Source organism: Hypomesus nipponensis, chromosome 19, assembly GCF_054491055.1.
Source record: "Hypomesus nipponensis isolate SF chromosome 19, ASM5449105v1, whole genome shotgun sequence".
In the NCBI taxonomy this organism is placed as follows: Eukaryota; Metazoa; Chordata; class Actinopteri; order Osmeriformes; family Osmeridae; genus Hypomesus; species Hypomesus nipponensis.
In genome coordinates, this window is record NC_140379.1 from 17,803,760 (window position 1) to 17,825,831 (window position 22,072).

General features: G+C 42.3%; 2 protein-coding genes across 6 annotated transcripts; both read right to left on the bottom strand.

Annotated features, from left to right (window-relative positions):
- Window positions 1-264: 264 nt before the first annotated feature.
- Window positions 265-6,685, bottom strand: lipca (lipase, hepatic a). 3 transcript variants are annotated; one of them, XM_084682957.1, is made up of 9 exons: window positions 6,404-6,685; window positions 5,247-5,431; window positions 4,808-4,987; window positions 4,538-4,655; window positions 4,138-4,371; window positions 3,172-3,414; window positions 2,291-2,405; window positions 1,371-1,586; window positions 265-634 (listed from the first exon to the last, which is right to left on the bottom strand). In XM_084682957.1, the coding sequence occupies exons 1-9, from the start codon at window positions 6,483-6,485 to the stop codon at window positions 511-513; spliced, it is 1,497 nt and encodes a 498-aa protein (XP_084539083.1). In that variant the 5' UTR covers window positions 6,486-6,685; the 3' UTR covers window positions 265-510. The 3 variants fall into 3 exon arrangements, with proteins under 3 accessions (XP_084539083.1, XP_084539082.1, XP_084539084.1); XM_084682956.1 differs by having other exon boundaries at window positions 5,247-5,434; XM_084682958.1 differs by lacking the exon at window positions 6,404-6,685 and having other exon boundaries at window positions 5,251-5,268.
- Window positions 6,686-9,091: 2,406 nt separating this feature from the next.
- On the bottom strand, window positions 9,092-21,129 carry aqp9b (aquaporin 9b). Of its 3 annotated transcripts, none has more exons than XM_084681892.1 (6): window positions 20,960-21,129; window positions 19,551-19,677; window positions 15,223-15,267; window positions 14,422-14,540; window positions 13,325-13,542; window positions 9,092-11,372 (listed from the first exon to the last, which is right to left on the bottom strand). In XM_084681892.1, the coding sequence occupies exons 1-6, from the start codon at window positions 21,059-21,061 to the stop codon at window positions 11,210-11,212; spliced, it is 774 nt and encodes a 257-aa protein (XP_084538018.1). In that variant the 5' UTR covers window positions 21,062-21,129; the 3' UTR covers window positions 9,092-11,209. The 3 variants fall into 3 exon arrangements, with proteins under 3 accessions (XP_084538018.1, XP_084538016.1, XP_084538017.1); XM_084681890.1 differs by having other exon boundaries at window positions 15,130-15,267; window positions 20,960-21,128; XM_084681891.1 differs by having other exon boundaries at window positions 15,130-15,267; window positions 19,551-20,106; window positions 20,960-21,043.
- Window positions 21,130-22,072: the final 943 nt, after the last annotated feature.

A 22,072-nucleotide genomic window follows, 5' to 3' on the forward strand; every position in this document is an offset into this window, starting at 1 on the left:
TCGACTTCCCAAGCCACCAAGGTCCTTATAACTTGAGACATGGAAATTAAAGATAATTGCTTGGTGCTTACCAAATAATCACTTCCTTTTTTTGCAATATTGAGAATGACTGTTCATTTTTCTTCATATGAGTTTCTGCCACAAGAGTTCACATTTCCTCTGTTACTGTCATTTTGACTAAAAACTTCATAATCGTTCATAAAAGTGCCCAACCTTCCCGTTACTCTGTTCACTAGTGCAGTTAATGACAATGCTGCTTCAAAATTCCAATAAATAGGTACATCTTGAATTTATTGCCAATATTTCTCAAAGATTGTACATAAATGAAGGTGAATACGGTATTTAGTGGAAACATTGTAAATAACAATTATACAAACCAAAACAGCAATAAACAGAAGAATACAAATCGAGCACTGACCGGGCAGGTAATGAGTCAAATTGAACTTTCATCAGTTTTCAAGTAGTATATTATTACGTTATTTGTCCTCATTTAAACAGGGAGCGTCAAGTCTAGGCACGGATCAACTTCTTTTTTCTACGCTGTTTTTGATTATCTTCTTTGCAACGGACGAAAACTTTTTCTTGTGAGGGTTGAACATGCTGCCCATCGTTTGTCTTGGCACAAAAGTTTGTCCTGGGAAACAAGTTTATACAAGGTTAGGGAATATAACTTTTCGTTCTTACGTAATTGTACAAATCAACATTTATCTAGAAGACCCACGCATCTTTTATTTATGTTTAAATATCCACTAGAGGGCACCAATGACCTTGAGATAATGGGCAAGCTGGTGGGGGTTCAATCTTGATAACTACTGCACATTTTTTGTAAAATACCAAATAAATAAACATTTGATTATTCATGGTTTATAAACTCTAAAGTAGCAATTAGATTGCCATTTACTGCACACATTGTATTGTGTTTCTTAGTTTGGTGGACTGTCCTTCAGTGTACTGTGTGGTTTGCTTCTTGCAGCCTTTGAACTATGCCAACAGTATGTGCAAACATGGGTCAGGGTAGGTTCAGAGTAGACTATGCCCCACTTAGACAGAGGGAGCCTCCACTAGTTGTGCTTTATTACACACTTTAAGATTATGGGCACAACTGTTTATTTCCAGTTAATCTTGTTGCATAACTGGAGCCATCGTTTGCATGCTGTATCACAGTTGTCTAATCTTTCCATACAGATAAAGCAAAGCCCCTCAGATCATCTACTAGCAGAGTGACTAACTAGCCAACTGCAGGACCAAAGACATACATTAAGCAGACACACTTCTCCTGCGCCTGCAACCTTATAGCCTTTCCTCAATGATACAGGGAGATGGGATTCGATCTCACATCATCCTGACTGTTGTGTAGAATGGATACCTACCTCTCCTGTGTCTCTCCGTCCTTGACGCTGATTCTGCCCACGGTGAGCTGGGGGCCCTTCCCCCCGCCCCCCCAGGGCATGATGGTCTGCATCTTGTTCCACACGTTCTTCCAGAGAGCAGTCCCATCCCAGCGGAACTTCAGCATCATCAGATCACCAATGTCCTGGTCCAGAGTGATCAGGAAGGTGTAGGTCTTATTCCCTGAGATCTCTAATCTGAGATATGGTCAGGGAAAGACAGACAGAGAGACAGAAAGAAAGACAGAGAGACAAACAGAGAGAGAGAAAGAGAGACAGAGAGTAATTAGTTGGTGCTGACATGGTAATGTGCAAGTAATTGAAGTCCGTTTGTGACTTTTTTCACACAATGCACAGAGATTTGGTGCCTCATTGTGAGAAGAAACATCTGTGCATTTTATGCGGCCCGGATAGTTTGGGATCTTCTCCTTCAACGACAAACACCAGAGGGAAATGGGCTCCCCTCATCCCTGGCCACACGTGAATAATTCCACACTTGCACTATAGCTGTAGCCTACAAAGTCCCACAAGCATGTGACTTTGCTCTTAGTTGCATGTGAGCCATTACTGATATGAAAGGACAGAACGGGGGAAAACGTGAGGAAAATTCAGGGTAGCAGGAAGAGTGTTCCTTTGTGATGTGCACAGAAATCAATTATTGATTCCCCCCCCCTCTCCATTTATAGTAGTCTTTAATTCAGAGGTAGAAGCTGTTTCCATGTTTGTCGGTTGCTACTCTAGATACAGTAGATGTACAGTAGAGCCAAGGGTTTCTATCCTCTACAGAAGCAGTGCGGTCAGGGCTGTTGACTGGATATGTGGTGGCCTGAATGCATTGGCCTGAGGGCAGTAAAGCAGGGCGGTCCAGAGCTTTGAACCTGATGATGTGGCGCAATACGTACAAACTGATAGGCTGGTCTTCGCTCTCCTCTTTAGTCCCAGTAAGGGAGATGGTGAGAGAGGGCTCGATCCTCTCTATCTGGTTGACAAATTGAATCCTGAATTGGTAATGGTAAACTGTTGGGGAGGAGGGTGGAGAGAGAGAGAAGTTATGAAATAGGTTTCCTGGAATCAGGATTTTGCAATTTGGTTGTGGTTCAGTCAGTCTGAGAGGAGGACACAGAGCCTTAGCAGCCAGCATGGTGGCTGCAGCCCAGTGAGAAACCACATCTACAGTTAACTAGCTAATTGACTTCAGAGGAGCAGAATCTTTAAAGTGGCTGTTATTGGCTGTACTCCATCGAAAGCAGATTAAGTCTTTTTCAATAAAGCAACAGTCTCAGATGTCTAGCTCCATTACTACACCCAACCAAAGTTCCTCACTATAGTGACTCAAGAAACGTGTGTAATTTAACTGACTTTGCTTGGACAATATTTCACTTGAGGGGGATTGGCAGGGCTGCTTTGGTGGGATCCTAGAATCCACAATCTACATTCCAACACATACTTTTTCACCCTTAGATGACCCTAACTGGATGGTCAGGTAGCTAAAACATACTTCCCATTATTTTCGCTTCCATGGAAACCGATATAGTACATGTGTGTTTCATTTTTTCCTATTAAGTTATGTATTAGTCATGTTGGGTGAAGGTCCCACATTGTCAGAAGGTCAACATTTGTCAGAGCATGAATCAGCGGTTTCTGAGGATGTTGTGACATTGGAAAAAGCAGGACACTGCTAGGTCAGAGTACATGACAATCTGTACTGGGAACTAAGTCACAAGGTCACTGTTCTCAGGATGTGTGACATGAGACAGACAGAGGATCCTGCAGGCACACTTACGTTTGTAAGGCATGTGAGAGCGAGTCTTCAGATAAAACTTCTTGCTGGTGCCGGTGCGGACCCTCTTGATGTCGTAGCCAAGTTTGTTGCAGCGGTTCTTGCGACAGTCTAGGCAAATGCCCTTTCCAAAGGCATTGTCATCACTGCACCTGTAGGCCATGCTCTGCTTATCTTTGTTCAACAGGGAGTCGATAAACAGGTGGACTGAACGCTCATGTGCGCATTTCACTGACTGCTCAAAACCTGGGAGAGGGTGCGAATGAGGGGAAAACATCAAAACCATTCCGTCCTTTGCTAATGAAGACTTCAACAGATAGAAAGGGATGGGTATCTTTTGAATAGATGGACAGAATATCCCCCCAATGTGTACATTTGCATCTGCAAATGTACGCATTGTGTGTCAGATAACTTACTTTATCGTTATCTGAGCCTGTTGTTCCCAAAGTTTTACTGACAATAAGCCTGTAGACAACCCTGCTAATCATTTATATCTGGTCATTACTTAGAGATTGATGTAGTTATCCCAGAAATAGATCTGTCAGTGTTCTGTCACGTTCCTATGGAGAAAAATAACATTTCTTTTTAGGTCTGATCTGAGGCAGTCTGGCCCTACACAACCTGTCTGTCTGCCTGTCTGTGTCTGCCTCGGTCTGTCTGTCCTATAGAAAGCTGATAGCCTGGAGGGAATGCTGACTGACAGGCCCTGCAGAGACGCAGGTGGCTCATTAACACATGAGGATGACAGATGCTTTAATGCACCCCTCACTTTCATGTTAGGAGTATTTTGATGGGAGCTCCCTAAATCCTAGCATCACTGGCTCTTAACAATAGGATATCCAATTCTTATTCGTCTTGAATTGTAGATGAGATGCCACTTGACACGTACTTTTTACTTTCCTTTTTTCTTTGGAGCGCAATTTCATTCCCCTTTCACAGTTCCCTCTGAGCTTCCATTTCTACACATACCCATGAGTCCATATTGAGTGATGTGGTCGTATAGGTTCTTAAGGTGGCATCCTGGTTGGAATTCGCCCCCGTTGGGGTAGAAGTCGTAGTGTGCCACGGGCTGCTTGATGCCCACACTCAGACCCATGCGCTCCTGGGTGAAGGTGTGGATGGCGTCCACAAAGTGGGCATCATCAGGGGACAGTCTGTCCGTGGAGGACATGCCCTCAAACAGGGGCCCTGCTGGGTCCAGCCCTGGACAGAGTGACACACCACATCACAGGCTTGACAGGGATAGGGAACTCGTTACCGCTCTGACAAAGCTAGCCAATGGATGTGAACGTTTCATTTTCATTTATTTCGAAGTTCACTGGACACCGAGCAAGAGCGGCCCTCAAACATTGACTAGATTGAGCCTCACCAGTAATTCGTCCTAGTTTTCCTGCCCCTCCCAGGTAGCTTCCTGCAAATCCTGAGATGTGAGCGCCAAGGCTGTAGCCAATCAGATGAACCTTCTTAGCAGGAAACTGGTAGAACTCCTGACAAAGATATAAAAAGGTCACTTTATTTGTTCTTGAGAGAGAATGAAGACAATAGAGGTGACACAAACACATCACAGACATACGAAACAACACAGAACACAACGAAACATGCTGGTGGTCTACAGTTGACGTGGCCGATCGCCTCTCACCTCCAGCCAGTACAGCAGGTGGGCTAAGTCCAGACCCACAGCCCGTGTGTTCTGTGCTGCTGTGGGGTAATGCTGATGGGCCAGAGACAGCCAGTCAGTAATGACCACGTTGACGTCTCTTAGGCTGGTCTTCAGAGCTGTGGCCAGCTTGGGAAGCCAGCTCTCCATCATACCATCGACCTGGGAACCACAGAAGCTTGTTTTAGTCGGAATCTTGAGGACGTTTATGCCTTTCTCAGCTGGTTGCAAAGCTCAGTGGTCGAAAAAAAAAATCTTGACTTCTACAGAATTGCTTCATTGCAGGAACCTCTTTCCTGTGATGTCATACGCCATAGCCATCGGCCACATTCTGCTGAACAAAGAAGTCAGCCTTCTCCCTCCAAAAGGAATCTAAGTTCCTGAGTGGTCCAGGGTAGAGAAAGCATAGAACAGGCCGTACCGACCAGCCGTGTGTGATGATGATGAGAGGAAGACTGCTGTTGAAGCCACAGGAGGTCAGAGTGTGAGGACGGAACAGCTCCAAAGTGCAGGTGTTGTCCATGGAATCTCCCTCCGTGTACAGCCTGAAGACTGCGTTGGGTGTATGGGGCCTCTTCATTCTCAGGTTAGGATGCTGCTCAGGATCTGCTGTGGATGCAATCCAACTCAGGGATGAGCAGAATGACAATAACATGGAAAGGTACTGCCCCGTTATACACAGCTTATCACTTTTGTTGACATTGCAGAAATACAAATTATGCACACACATACATATCTTAGATTATTGAAAGGATTAGTCGGATTTTGCTTGGCAGAGCTCAAATAAGAACTAACATTGATTCTGGGATTGATTCCACTATCCAATAGCTGTGCTAATTGATTTTCGGTTTTTGTAAGCCATGACAAATGTTTTCATGTCTAGGTATACAATGAGCAGAATGGGAGCAGTTCGTAGAGACCAAGAGTTCATATGCATGGAGAAGGGACGGATTCCTCAAGTATCTTTTTCTAGTGTGAAACACATGCTTCCACCTAAACCCTTTCTGCATGTCAATGTTTTAATGATCTTGACAGCTGACATGAAATTCAAACTAAAACCCCTTTTTCTTCCTGAGTTTAACCTGAATCAGTCTTAGCAGTGACACACTGTATGTTTGTTTTAGACAACCAGGATCTAGTAAAATGTCATTGTGTTCTCAGAGGCTGCTAGATAACTGGACAGGTTTGGCAGCTCAGCCACAAGAGCCATAATTGATATCGAACATCAGGAATGTTGTCAACAAATAGTTTATTTCAGCCCTGTTTGTGTTTTCTTCAAACCCTAATCTGGACTCAAATGTTGAGTGCAAACAAATGCTATCCAAATTTAAATGTTTTTCCTGAAGAAAATGCACTTCATGCAAAAGGTGCTTAATCTGAACTAAGCATAAGTGGTCACAACCCCAGTGGTTTCTGAGCAGATATTCACACACAAAAACGTTGGTTAAAATTTGTCTCTGTATTTCCTGAAGTCAACCTCGCTTAGTACTTTAGCTTGTGTATTCCTGTAACAGACAGACAAGTAGTCACAAACTAATGGTTCCCCCGCAGACATGCTGAATGTGAGAAACCACTCACCTGCTCTGTTTCCCTTGATTCTCTTCCCATCGGCCAGGTGAGAAGTGAGCAGCAAGGCGCACAGGATTCTGAGCCCAGTCATGGTGGAGTCACAGTTAACGTAAGACTCTAGATAATCCCTCCAAACACTCTGCTCAGCTGGTTAGGATAGGAGAGTAGCTGAAAAATGCTAATAGGGCATAAGTTCTTGGCAGAATGAGAGCCCACAAGTGGGAGAGCCCTTCTGGGAGAAGAAGGAAGAGAAAAGGGGTTTCAGGAAGTCAGGGAGGGAAAGAGGAGAACGCTCTGTACTGTACAGAGAAAATAACAGGCCTTGGTGAGGGGACTGACTCCACTCCTGATTGGCTGTGGTCCCAGTAGTCCCGTTTCAGAAGATTGTGAAAGGCTGGAGGTGGATGTGGGGAGGGGGAGATCAGGGGGAGGGGGGTGTGAATGTTACTGTTGGGTCACAGGAGCTAAGATACCAAATGGCCTCAAGCCTCTGTTAAACTTAGAAACTTAGAACCTTTCATGTTAAAACCATCTTGTCATTAAAGGTTAGGAGCGTAGTCCATGTTATCATTCCCCTTTAAGGTTCCATTTGTAACTTGTAGACTTAGGTGCGAAAGTCACTCACAAGGCACTCTGCTGTTTCTCAATACCTGTGCTTTTGCGTCTGAGCTTATCTTAAGTGCTGCAATCAGGTTCTTCTCAGTCGCATGTGTTGATTATGAAGTAGGCCAAGCTCCTCATGGAAATTAAGCTACATGAGACATGGATTATCAGTCTCACCTTACATATGCCCACATCTGTATCTACCCTCTGCATTGTAAAATAATTTTTTTTAAATCAGTTGAACAATCAATATATGCTCAATTTGCTCAATTTTTCTTAGAATATGGAGACTTCAGCTAATAACAAGGAGTCAATAAATTGGTTCTGGCTCATAATGTACCTGAACCTGATTCTGCCTTTATTTGCATTGGTTCAAATCCAGTTCTCACAACAAAAGAAACATGTACCTTGTGTTTTTAATGTAGTTAAAGGGGTCATTGATTGCAGAACCAAATTTGGACTTCCATGGAATTACAAAGAACAACGTTTTTCCAAGGATATTGAAAATGGACTACGGTCGTAAATGCAGTGTTCCAGTCGTACACTGAATGCTGACACTTTGCAGAGTCTTCGCAAGGAACCAAACACTCGATGGGCTGTGATGTTTGTCTATGACAAGATCCCTGAGCAGTTCAACCCTAATTACACATTTGCTCGAATCATTTCACCTAGGACAGTTTTGAAAACCTGGGACAATGTAATGCAGGATTTGCTATGAAGCTTTTGCTGAAAAGAGTGCTGTTCCGACCTTATGTTCATCAGGGCCGCAAGCTGTAGTATGATGTTGTCGCTAACAGTTATTAGCAATGCTAACGTATCCTGCCTGTATCTAGCATCGGTAGAATGTGTGATGATTTAGTTTACTGGCAATGGGGCCAACGTTATTTCATGTTCCTGACTGTGTGTTTTATTCAAATAAATAACCCGTGTTGTCATGTAAATCTACAATTCAAGATGCTTGTTTGTCCAGATCTATTTTTTAGCAAGATAGCTAGAGCTAACTGAAGCTGAGTTGAATCACGATAGTTTGTTTGCTAAGCTGTAGTGCTAACGGTGCTAACGAATTATATCTAGTTAATCTGTTGAAAACAATGTTGTGTAGACACAATAGATTTATTTGTACAATTTGATTTCAAGTCTCCACCTTTGATGTTTCAGTGAGTGCTGTTTGCCCGTGTTTGTTGCGTCTTTGCTCCGCAGATTCAGTCGTTGTAAACCAACCTAGCTTTTCCCGGGACAAATTCACTGGAAGCATCAGGGGCCTTATTTGGAGACCTTAAGGAACAGTGTGAAATACCCCCAAAACCCGGTCAATCACCCCTTTAACTTTTAGAGAGACAAGATCTACATTGCCAAATACATATTTATGTATATTTACATTTTAAAATGAAAAGGTGACTTGTTTTGAACCTAAATTGGACTTCTAGTACATATACTAAATAGAACACTGTGCATGTTTGCTGCACATTGAAACAGCAACCTAACAGCTGGACCCAAATAGATACAAGGACAGTTTCTAGGCTGTCAAATAAGCGGGTCAACTTTAGGGAAGAGCAAACACAGGGCACCTTTGCTTTTCCAAACACAGACATAACTTGTTTGCTGTTCGCTCAAGCCTGACCTCTGTCACCCAGGGGCACAGAGGGAACAGCAGCCCTAGTCCCTCACTCATGATCATGGCCACATACAGCCTTGAACACACAGTCACCTGCCATATCAGGGACGGTCACATGTCACGTTTCTCACTGGAGATACTAGAGAACTTCTAAAACTGAGTTGCAAGAAGACAGGGAGAGAGAAAAAGATGTGGTTGAAATCACGCCTCATCTATTCTGTATGACATTACATAAACCTTTTCAATTGTCTCCTTTTAAAATGTTTTATTCAGTCCTCTGCACTCCGGATGACTGAGTACGTGGTGTACTTAGGTAGTGATGGTGACCGATTTCCGGGTAGTTATTTCTGAAATTGTTTATAGGTGTTATTTATTGCCCTTGGCCAACAACAATCTGTCCTATGTTAGCATGTGAGCCTGCAGTATTTGTCTTGTATTGAATCACCACAGAAAACGTGCAGCCATGACAGAACAGCAAATCCACAACAAGTATTTATTTTTGTAAAATCTACATTACAAGTACGGTATAGAAATGTCAAAATTACTTTTACAAACAAGTATGTTTAGCACTTAAAAGGTAAATATTGTGTTAGCAGAAGCAGAATCAGAGAAATACACGTGTCAGTGAAAGTTCAAAGACAACTACAAACACATTTTTGCAAACGCTAGGACTAGACATATAGGAAAGTAAACCACTACAAAAACGATGATGCATTTGAATGGGAATACAAATTAAAACTTCAAAGGCTTTATTTTTCTGCCTGCATTATATTTCTGGTTCACAGGTAAGCCACGTAAAGATCACATAATGTACAGTGGTGTGTTACAATAAGATCACAATGCAATGACCAGTAGTATCATCTCATAAATAGTGTTTCCACAATTTCCTAATAATTATGGAAATGGGATTTCTGCACACTGATTTATTATTTAATATAATGCTGTTTGTCAAATTAAGGGTATAGGTATCACAGTTGTAGTATAACTATAAATTATGTAATAACTTTTTAAAGTTAGTTTTAGCTGCATAAAGTCCCTTTCACCAGGTTCAAGAAGAGATGAGCTAATGTTATTGCTACATGACAAAGCCCTATCTGGGAGTTTGCTGTACCATGTAAAACTATGTAGCAATAATGAACAATATTAAGGAAGTGTCATCCCTTACTAACAAACAGTGTCATTTGTAAAGAAAGTTTCCTATTTGACCTAGGATCGCTGGAGTAAACTAATCTCTCAGTGGAATCATCATGTCATGTATATACTTTCATGCAGGGTGGCTAGCTATTAAACGTTTCTGCTTTTCATGCCATTCTGAAACAATTTGCTTGATGTGACATTTTCCAAGACAACTTGAACATTATATAAGCGGAAACAAAAGTAGATTACAATAATTTCGAAGCAGCACTTGTCACGACACACAGCTCTACGCTCAGAGAGACTTTAAACAGACCAGTGTGTGGCTCATTTCACACCGATTAAGGCTGTATTTTTCTGCATTCTATGTGGAAATATAAAAACTCGAGAAGAGAAACAAGACTGAGCGTTAGAGAGCACGACACAGAGATGTGTTCTGGTGCACATGCAGGGATGAAGTCGCAGGCAGAGCGAAATCACACAACTGTGACAAATGCAGGGATGAAGTGAGGCATAAGAGGGAACACAATCCAGAGAACATACCAGTAACCTAGCCAACAACTAAAAATATCCACGCTTTCTTTGTACCATCCCTGACATTGCTGTGGCTTTTTTTCTCTAGGTTTCTCAATAACTAACTGTTACTACTTCTGACTGCCTGGCAGCTGGGAAATAAGACAATTGGATAAAAACTTGGTAAACTTTCCACACAAATCTCATGAACTTCTTTAAAATCAGTGCACAGTCCTAACCCCTACAGAATAAAGTATAGTCCATATCAGGTGTTGGTCTTATGGTGTCAGTGGAAGTGCACTGAGACTGGGGGATCTCAGGACCAAAGGGGCCTCAGGTCCCTTTGATAAAGACTTAGAATTGAATTTCGGTCTGTAGCCTATACATCACAGGATCACAGGGATATTTGTTTTGTACTGTAGATTGTTTAGCAAACATACAGAAATGTTTGTGACAGGGCTATTTTCTGAGCATTCTTTACATCTTCATATGTGTGGAAATATAATTCACACCTCCATGCATGGCACATTCATTCGGATTAATTCAAAATGAAAATAATTTTCAAAACAAATAATCTGATTGTTTGAATATATGTGAAAGGTTTTTCACTTCCCTGCTTCAAACATTAATGATGCATGTTGAAGCCCATATTTTTTTTTAAATATAAATGTTGTAATGACTGTTTTCCTAGAACATTTTATGAGTGATTACATGAATGTGCCATGAATGCTTATGGAACTTTACCCCCTTCAGGTGAAGTACTACCAAAAATGTCTCACAATTTTGTCATAGAAACATTTGGGAAACTATAAATCTCCAGAAATACACTGTTATGAGAGTTTAAGGTAAACGTTTTTAAATTAGGACTGAGAATAAAAAATGAACTCTCATTGAGGCAGACATTTTGCTTGCTGAGGGTAAAGCGAGTTAGGATGCCCTGTGTCTCCTGTTTAACTCATGGTGATCATCTCGTATTTGTCCTTGACGTTGTTCTCCTCCTGTTTCTCTGGCTCAGGGTGGTGCAGCTCTATGAAGAGGAAGTAGATGGCAGCTCCTACCAGGCCTCCCACCATGGGCCCAGCCACCGGAATCCACCACCAGCAGCCTCCAGCACTGTGGACGCACAGGACGCATGCAGGATCAGCTAAGGTACTCGGGGAAATATTGTTAACATCGTCAAACTGAATTCTACGTTCTAGATGTTTAATTGGTCCACCTAAGTACAAAGTCATGTTTCATTGGTCCACCTAAGTAGGAAGTCATGGGAGGATTAACAACATAGTGGAAAATTGTGCGTGGGCACGAGATCAGTCCAAGTCCTGCTTGTTTATTTACAAAGGACGTCATCCTGGATAAGATGTAATCTTGGCGTCTCCCTAGCTTTTCTCTCCCTCTTAATCTCCTTTTTAGTCTACTGGTCAGTTTCTATGCATGATGTGGATCTCTGTCTCCACCCACTCAATTCTATATTTGTTAATCTAATTGTGCTTTAAAGTTTAGCAAGGCATGTCGATAGCAGTTAGTAGAGACAATGATTCACCATAGCCCTGGATCACCTTTCAAAAGTGTGCTTGAGTCTTTATGTTCACGACCTCAGCCTTACTAAACACCTTATCCCCTCAGGACTAACGCTGACCCTGGTGGGGGTGGGGGGGATTAGCTCCTGTTGCTAGTAGTGGCAGGAGAAACCCAGGTGATAAAGTCTGACTGGAGTTAGCCGGCTGACGCAGCCACACGCATCAGATATGTCTGAGCAGCCCATCTTTAGCTGCTAAGCATCCAAGAAGTGACTTCAGGCAGACTATAGGATGGACGCAGTTTGTGGATTAGAGACTAAACTAAAGTGATTTGGCCATGAGATCTGTCCAGACAGGGAGGAAGGGACAGACACTTGGTCAAGTGGAAATGGCACCCAGCCACTGTTGTCCTTCACTTTATACCAAGCCAGATGAGATTTACGTGGACTGAAAATCTTTTTTGATTTTTTTTTACCTCAGACAGTTCCAGCTGACTACGCTCTCCTCTTTCGTTTTCTGTTTTCTCTTGGCACACGAATGTCTGCCGAACATTTCTACATAAACATCATGGTTACATATGATCTGGGACTTGGGAGATATTTCTTCAACCTGATTTTTAAAAGGTCACATTAAATCAGCTTTGACATATACGGTGCACTGTGTGCATTAGAGAGTAATAATCTTAAATCTATGCATGTAATCCTATATGAAACATCTGGTGGGCTGTGCTATGGTGAACGTGGTGTTTAAGAAATCGAGTCAATTACTGTATTTGACCTTTAGCCGTTGGTTCTGTGTACACATTCTACTGAGCAGACACCCCTAATAACTGCCCATGTTCTGTGACCATGCTCTCTTATGTAACCTAGCCACCTCCCCTGGACACCTTACTTTGGTGAATGTATCCAATGCTCATGGAGTGCGCATTTCCTACTGTTGGTAGAGAGAGATATTGAAAAGCAGGGTCTGGTTAACGACCACGATCGTGCCCTTGCAGTTACAAAGCATGGAATATTTATACAAGCAGAATCCCTTTCTCTCTCAGCTTAAAGCATTTTCCAAAATGCAGGAGATACACATCGTTGTTGAAATATGGATGGAGATTGCCAGCAGAGCAGCGCTGGAGCAACAGACTTCCTGCTGCAGTTTCCCTTCCAGGAGGAGAAGGAAAGGAGGCCGGGTCACGTTGGTGGGTTTACTCGTGTCTGCTGCTCTGCTGGAGCCAAGGCCAGCGGCATAATGTGCCCTGTAGCTCCACGAGACAGCAGGCAGGCACGATTAGAGTGGGGCTTTCCTGTCACACACGTTCTCTCTCTCATCCTCGTCTCGCATCCTCCCCCTCTCATTTTCTCTCTCTCTCGTCTTGTGGTCCCCCCCCCCCCCCCCCAGGTTTCTCGTTTTCAGAAGGGTGATGAATCTTTCACAGCCTTACAGTAGATGAAGCTGTGCCTCCACCCCCAACAGATCTGAGGCCGAGCTTGTTGGGAAGTCATTACGACGGGTGTCCTACTTCTGTGTCAGTGTGAGAGGGTTTCATAGGAGAGCTACCTGAACACTTCCATGCCCCAGCCGGCCACGGCTGTGAACAGTCTCGGGGCCAGGTCACGAGCAGGGTTGATGGGGTAGCCACAGTTCAGGCCCATGGACACTCCGATGGCCATGATGATCAGACCGATGCAGAGGGGCTCCATCCCTTTGGGAGCACCGATGTTCTTCCCATCAGTGATGGCTAGGATGCACAGGATCAAGGCACCTGTTGCGATTACCTGGGATATAAGCACTCTTGTGTTAAAAAGGTGGCATGATGTGACATGATTCACTGCCGTGTAAATACATTGAACACGTAAACACATAATGTACATCGAGTATTTAAGTTATATTGTTTGCTGTGATGCTGGAAAGGATATCAAGTGGAAGTCAGATAGAAGTAACAAGAGTATCTTGGTTTAGTTCTGAGCATCGTGGTGACCTGTGGCCTCGATTCTTTTGCCTAAGCTTATTATACGTTTTCGCCGTTCAGACGATCAATGAGGCAGCTTTGGAGCTGTCACCATATGGCTGGATGTTAGGAACAGAACCGTGTATCTATATTTTACAATAATCTTCGAAAGGGGTCCAGATGCATCGAGGATAACTGGAAATATTTACACCTATTACGGCATTAATGACTTCTCTAATTCCCCCATCGAGAACACGATAACTCCTCTTACCACACGAACACGAACGAGATGCTCTTTAACAGACGCATACACTGGGCATGTTCAGCTATGTTCAGCTAGGGTATTTCATACAGATGGTCTGTTTATAGCCCTCATAGCCATACTATAGCTGCCAACAACACGCATGTTCACTGGGGATGTTTACTTGCATGACTGCACTGAAAGTGTGCTCAAGCATGAACGCTTATACATTTACACATTATTTGACATAATCCACTTGAGGGGAATACAACTTGAGTACGCTCTGGCTTTTATAGTTCATTAAGAGAAGAACATTATGGGATATAGGATGGGATATATAATATATATATATATGATATATATATATATATATATAATATATATATATATATTATATATATGATATATATATATATATATATATATGTGGGATATATGTACGATCTGTACATCATGTGTTTTTACCTGATCTACGAATCCGTTGAGGACTGAGAGGTGTGGCGCAGGGTAGGATGCAAATATGTTAGCTGTAGCATTTGCCCCAGTAACTGACAGAACTCCACCCGTATAGTCCATGAGAGCATCTGTCAAACAGAAATAAAGTGTTTGGCAAAAGCACTCCAATTGTCTCTCGTGTTCACAATATCTCGATCGATAAATAAACTTTCCAATCACCCAATGACCTTGGCTTCACCCTGAATGGCACACAAAACACGCTATCTAAAGGGCTGTGTATAGAGTAGTCATATTGTTGCTAACGGGGACAGCAATGATGACAACAACCCCAAATACCACTCACCATAGTCCAACCATAGTACGGCCACAGTAAAGCCACAGTATAACTATAGTACTCACCATAGTACTCACCATAGTAAAGCCACAGTATAACTATGGTACTCACCATAGTACGGCCACAGTAAAGCCACAGTATAACTATAGTACTCACCATAGTACTCACCATAGTAAAGCCACAGTATAACTATGGTACTCACCATAGTACGGCCACAGTAAAGCCACAGTATAACTATAGTACTCACCATAGTACTCACCATAGTAAAGCCACAGTATAATTATAGTACTCACCATAGTACTCACATTAGTATAGCCACAGTATAGCTATAGTACTCACCATAGTACTCACCATAGTACAGCCACAGTATAACTGGTACTCACCATAGTACAGCCCATAGACTGCACAGGATCCAGCGAAGGCTCCCAGAAACTGTGCCACCACATAGACTGGGAACTTCTTGATGGGCAGCTTACCCAGGATCACCATAGCCAGAGAGACAGCAGGGTTGACATGGGCTCCTAGGACAAGCAACATGTTTAACACACCAGAGCCCCAAAGTAGTGTCTATGTTTATGTACAGTGAGTTAAAGGCAGGGTAGGCAATGTTGTTGAGAAGCACTTTTTGTCATATTTGCCAAAAGTAGCTTCACGTCTTGATAGCAAGCAATATATCTAAAGGTTTGACGATAATATGAAATCAATGGATGGAGGATGGAGACAAGGCTTTTGTTTCCCCTGCATGGAGGCCGAAGTCTGTCAACTTTGAATGTCAGTTAGTCAGTCTACTAAATAAAGCTTGTGGAAAGTTTGATGCTTTTGTTTGCAATAGTTTTTGACATCTGCCCCTCATACATGCAATGCAAAGATAAAACAATAAAGGTCAGCATATTCAAGCAAGGCTTGAGGTTAAGACAAAGAGGAACATTTCTTGGGTGTTACACTTCTGCTTAACCACATTTGGGTGTAGTGGTTCTTGTACAGCAGTTATTCTTTTCAGCCTGTATAACAACTTGCTCAAATATTTCCAAGACCCGCGCATACTCTGCCCCTGCACTCAAAGCACATTACTGTCGTTTTGTGGGAGTGGATTTGAAGGGAAGGAGTGGGATATTTTGTTTGTTTGTTTGTTTATTTCGTTTATTTTTACAGGGACATTGCACATTAATTGGTTTGAATTGTGTCAAACAGAAGCTAAAATAGCTAGCTTCGCAAAACATGCCTACCCTGCCTTTAATATCAATAGAAAAGAGAAAGGCCTCCTTGCAATGGTTAACTCTTTAAGATTATTAACAAAGTCATAAATGTCTTGAATATAACTATTTTGTCTCTGAGAGAGGGGGTTGATATCATAATCAATATTTTCTGCCACTTTATAAGACTCAGAACCGTCTTTGACTATGGGACGCCCACATAGGACCCGGGATGGAACCGTCCACTTGTCTGGAGCCTTGTGGGTCTTGGGTAATAAATAAAACTGCCTAGGCCTAGGCACACCAGGACCAACATCTGTTTTTTGGTGATAAAGTTGTTTTCAAATAACTCCCTTACCATCTCCCTGATTCTATCCTGATTCTCAGACTGGATATTCTCAGCTGAACCTCGCCAAAACAGAACTTCTTCATCTTATTTTGATTGCTTTCCTACAGGTACACTTTCACTTACTGATTCATGTTGTTTAATTGTAACTTGTTTAACTACATGCTCTTATGGTTTCTTCCCTTTAGCACTTATCTTTTGGTTGTTCACAATGTGTGCTTCTTGTTTTGGCTACCCGCAATGCTTTAGAGCTATCCTGTTGTTATTATTAGTGACCTATGCACTTGTAAAGCTCTCTCTTGGAAGTCACTTTGGATAAAAGCATCTGCTAAATGAATAAATGTAAATATAGTGGGGTAACAAATAATAATGTTTATTAATATTTAGTTGTCTATTGGCTTCCAGCAGATTGGACAATATGAGAGCCTTTATCTGCTGATTTAATAATAAGATTACCATTCTTACATTCTAAGTCCTTAATGACCCCAAGTTGTTCTGGGGTGAAGTTGGGCCTAGAAGAGGGCTTGGGCCTAAATTTCTTTAATTCCATCAGCTCCTTCCTCATCAGAATCTGTATAGGGTGAGATGCAGACTCCAAGTGGATGGATCAGTAAAGGGCACATGTAGAAACTCAATCTTAAAGTGATCTAGAAGTTTTAGTCTCCTAAGGTAGACATACAGATCTCTCCTTAGCTCCACTCAGGTAGGTAATTCCATTTGTCTACTATTAATTGGTTGAATGAACTGAGTAGAGACTGTTGTTCCTTATTTCGTCTGTCAGAGAAATTGATAATATGGATGTAGATCTCTGCATTGGGGAATCTAGTCTCACAGAGCTTTGTCAGCTGTTAGAGTTGTTTCCAGGTGGTGTTATACTGTCTGCTGAGACAGTTGTTAAGGCCTGTGGACAGAATCACCCTCTCCGCACTCAGGTGAGGTTCTACGTTTTTAAGACACCTTTTAGAATCACTAAATAAAAATTTTGGTCCATTAAAGTATATACTTTATTGTCTACAGTATACACAAGTTAAGACTATTCTAGAGATCCATCAAACATGATGTTGTTGTTTGCACTTAAAATTTTATAAAAGTACTTTAATTCTAGATTGTTTGTAATTAAATGGAGGGATCAACACTTCTGAGTTCTGAGCTGTGATCTAGCAGTTGGGGGGGGCAACACTGCTGGGGGTATCGGCTACCCTCCAAATGCTTGGCCACAACAAACGGCTGAAACAGCCTGCCTGAATTGAGCCTGACATAATCTGTCGGGGAGATCTGCTTAAGACGCTCGTAAACTTAAAGTTTGCAGGGGGGCGCGGGCTGCGCCACACCTCCACCACGCGGGGGGTTAATGTGCTCCCACTGTCAATTAAAACCTGGGACGGCGCTAGTGAAAACAGCCAGGCTTGTGTTTGTCTGTGAGGCCTGCCTACTTGCCTGGAAGGCTGTAGAGCTGGGCCGCCCCCACACCTGCCCCCCAGCTCCCCAGAGACCCATGCCCCAGTAAAGCTCATTAGTCCAATACCTGTGATCATCATCAGAGATGTGGCAGAACAGTGTGGAGGCTTCCCACGACCCCCAGGCCTGAATGGCCCAATCATGCAGCAAAAGCATTCTGGCTCATATACTAACCAGGCTAACCAGAGGAGGTGCATATACTGTACACTGACTGTGATCCAGTTACAGGAAGTCTGGAGAGACACTCTTCAAAGAGGGATGAAGAGACACTCTCTAGTATCTCCATTAGAGAGCTCTCTTGCTTGAGGTATTCTCTCCATTAATTATTGTATCCAAAGCTAAGACATGATGATTCTCCAGCTATTTATCTAATAGATACAAAGAATATGCTCACACTCTGCCAACAGTGACTTTTCGAAGATGAGGGACCATTCAATATGGCTCACGTAACACACATATTAGCTCGTTTGCCAGCCTTCAAACGATCCCCCAAACGATCCCCCAGGGGTAGGCATTAAAAGCTAATCGGAGCAAGGCTCTTTTATTTCCCAAATGTGATGGAAATTGCCACCGCTTTTTAAATGACAATCTATCATCCCATTGCGTAAGGCCTGTGTGTGGTATAATGAAACCCTTGATTGCTGATTTAAAGGCGCTATTCACTTTAGCTTAGCAAGCCCTAGTAAGGAGTGGTGACATTTAGAAGCGATTCCTCCCCATCCCTCTGTCTAACATAGCTGGCTCTCCTTGCTGTAATCCCTGAGGAATGCTACCTAATAAAGCCAGTGCTGGACATTAGGACACCACACTTCCCGCCTTGTAAACCAAGCCTGCACACCTCCTGCCTCTGACACTGAGAAGCAGCCAGGCAGAAGAGAAGCGTAATCAAGCAGTGGCACATGGTTTTATCTATAACCTGTCAACCCCCTCCTTTGCTCCTACCTACTGATGCATGCATTGAGTACAGCCATTCACTGAACTACAGTGTAAAATAGGATAGTAGTACAGAATGGCAGAATAACATCTGTATTTCTACAATCCATTACGGTATGATGTCAAATAGGAGATGAGAAAGAAGTATTGATTTGTGATTGAACTCTCATCCAATCTCTGGGAATCAGTGAGTGTGAACGCTCATAGAGCCAATGCCCACAGTGAACTGGTTATTTGCCATCTGTAATGTCCATGGCAGGGCCAGACATCCATCGTTCAAACATCCCAGCAAAGCAAAGCCGTCACATGCAAACAACTAGGGATGACCTTTGAGTTCTGCTCATGTTTTTAAACCCAATATCCCACATGGTGATTGGAAACTGTTGGATAGAAAACAAATGTGTTCCATATTAGTGCCCTGTGTATTTGTGGTCGAAAGACGACAAGCTGATGACAAATGACAACATAAGATAAATGCAATGTAAACGTAACTCACACACCAAACTCAGTATTGTTGTGATCCTGTAAAGGCAGGATGTATGTACCAATACCTCACCACTCCCTCTGCAGTCAGTAGTCATGATACGACATTTCCCCCACATCAAGTTTAACCCAGAGTTCAGATTGGCATTTGGAGGATGTGAGGTAGAATAGTTGTATGTGTGGGAAAGGATATGATTAGTAAAAAGCTCTCTCACAGAAGGCTGTATCTCCTCAAGACATTGTGAACATAGGGGAGTAGCATATGGAAGCATTTACACAAAGGTTTTGAAGGTTGTCCCCCGAATATACACACGCCACTTAAACTCGTTTTTATTATTCTAGTTGTGCAATTTGAGCTTGAATCAATCTGTTCTTGAAGTGTGTTATTTACCTGACACTCCACCAGCAACGTAGACAGCCATCATCACGCCCAGAGTGAAGCCGATGTGGATGGTGAGGGGCTCTCCCAGAGCCCCCTTACTGAGCACCGTCTGGGCCACTGAGCCACACCCGAAGAGCTGGGACACAACACAACAGACACAGGAATACACACACACAGACATCCACACAAATACACCCAGACACACACGGACAGAGACACACAGACAAATGCAGGCAGACAAATACAAGCAGAAAAAGACACACACACAGTCAGACACACAGACAGACAGATACGGACAGGGACACAGAGGCAAAAACACATTGGCTGGAAGAAGAAAGACTCCTTGTTTTGAAATGCTTAATTATGCCCATAGTTAGACTGGCCTGTTCTTTTTAATTAGGAAGCATTTTAGATCAATAGGTCCTCCCCGTCCCTTGTAGGAATTCCACAGAGGTTGCCCCATTTTCCAATGGAAAACAATGAATCATCCATTTTCTTGGTAACAACACGAATCAATTAAAACCAAAGTGTTCAAAGAAGGGCGACCATCCAAAAATAGCTGAATCTGTTGTGGAGACAGGATTAGTGCATTAATGTGGAGCCACAGACCACAGAGCCCCTATAAGCTTGTGATGAGACTGAGCTGCTGCAGACTTGAGCTGGGCCACTCAGTCACAGAGGTGAACCTTCCCAGGTGACAGGTGGAGTGCAGAGGACAGACTAGGGAAAGGAGCTGCCTTCGGATAATCAGCATGGCCAACAGCATGGCCCGAACAAGACAAATAAATACAAATAAAATGTGTGTTTGTGATATTGACTCGTGACCTGAATTGAAAATGTGGTCATGGTGGTCTCTCTTGTTGGCTGTAAGAATATGTTGGTCAATTCACATTCTCATCTTGTGTACACTTTTTCTATGCTCTCTAATATGAAGGCATTAAACAGACAGTGTGAGAGTAAAGAAATTACCATTGACCAATTGATGGACTTACCAATGAACTAGACATGAGCTAACTAAGAAACCTAGTACTGAACATATGTGTGTGTTCAATATATATTCTATGCATATTAAATATTACAGACACAGTATGATTCCACATGATATGCAATGCATATGTTAATAGGTGTGTTGTATTTAATTTGCTGTTTATTTCAGAAGAAAATGACAAGCTTAGTCTCAAAACGTCTAAATTATCACCCAATCACTTTCTATGGCAGAATTATGGATGAGCACATCAAAGAGGATGCTAATTTCAGTCTGGATTTTTTCCTCAGCAGCAAAACATATTTATAAAAACATATCAATTATGTCGGATCAACTCCCTGGGGCTCTTTTTGACATCTTATTATCATGCTGAAGCTTTAGGCTAGCTATTAAGTGAAAGCCAGATGATGGAAGCAAGTGCACAGATACTTACTATTAATACAAATATTCCCAAAAACTCCGCCAAGAACTCTTTGATGATATCCTGCCTCAGGGCGCATCGCTCCTTTAATTTTCTCTTGCTTTCTTCTTCCATATTTGTGCAGTTATCTGATGTCTTACTCTTGTCAGTACAGACAGTTGACGAGTGTGAGCGTGTCTCTAGAAGATTAAGATATAGACTCACCCCTCCTCCCTCCCACCGGGCGCTTCTATCATGTGCGCCCTGGCATGGCCCGTTAATCTATTCGCCTCCTTCAACAATGTTGCTAATCATCACTTCCTATTGGTATAGGTTATTCTATGAATCGATGACTTGGACACAGTTACAGTATGTTCTTTTTTGTCCAATGTTCTGGAGGATTCGTAAATCTTTCATTTGTACATTTTGTTTGTTATAACTTTGTTGCAATAGGCCACCATAGCTGAACGAACGAAAACGTGATTTGATAAGAGTAGCTAGTTTGATTCGATTAGTTAGCCTATAGATTATTTCGTTTTATTAGTTCGTTTGTTTAATTAAACCTAATAAGGAGGATGTGCTATGAGGCACACGTTGATTTATTTACTCTGTAAAAGTTGTTGTTGTTTCAAGACTTGGATAAATACATTTTAAAAACATAGTATGCTAAAACATGAAAACATAACACACCCATATTAGTGTGTTGCGTGCAGAAGGGGAAAGGATTGGTCAGGGGTGAATCCAGTACCATTAAGCCAAATTCCCGCGCAAACCATGCTTTTTAACACGCTTTTTAAAATCCAGAATTCTAAATCAAATAATTGTATTTCTTAATTAATTTTCTTTTTTAAATCTTTTTGAAAGGAAAATTGTATTTCCTTTGCGTGTTTTTATTTGATCATGTCCTTACCTGTATCTGTGTTTCATAGCTGCTTTTATAAAAACAGACAGTCAACCACTGCCCTCTTCTGAGTGTATTGCGTTAACGCTATAATGATGGGTCATTATACCAGTTTAAGGAATTACATAGAGCACTTATGGCAATATTGTTTTGGGTCATCTTTTGGTCATTAATTTTACTTACGTTGGGGCCATATGTGTGACAGCTTCCGCTTCCAAGTCTTGACCTGGGGCCATCATTGGAAA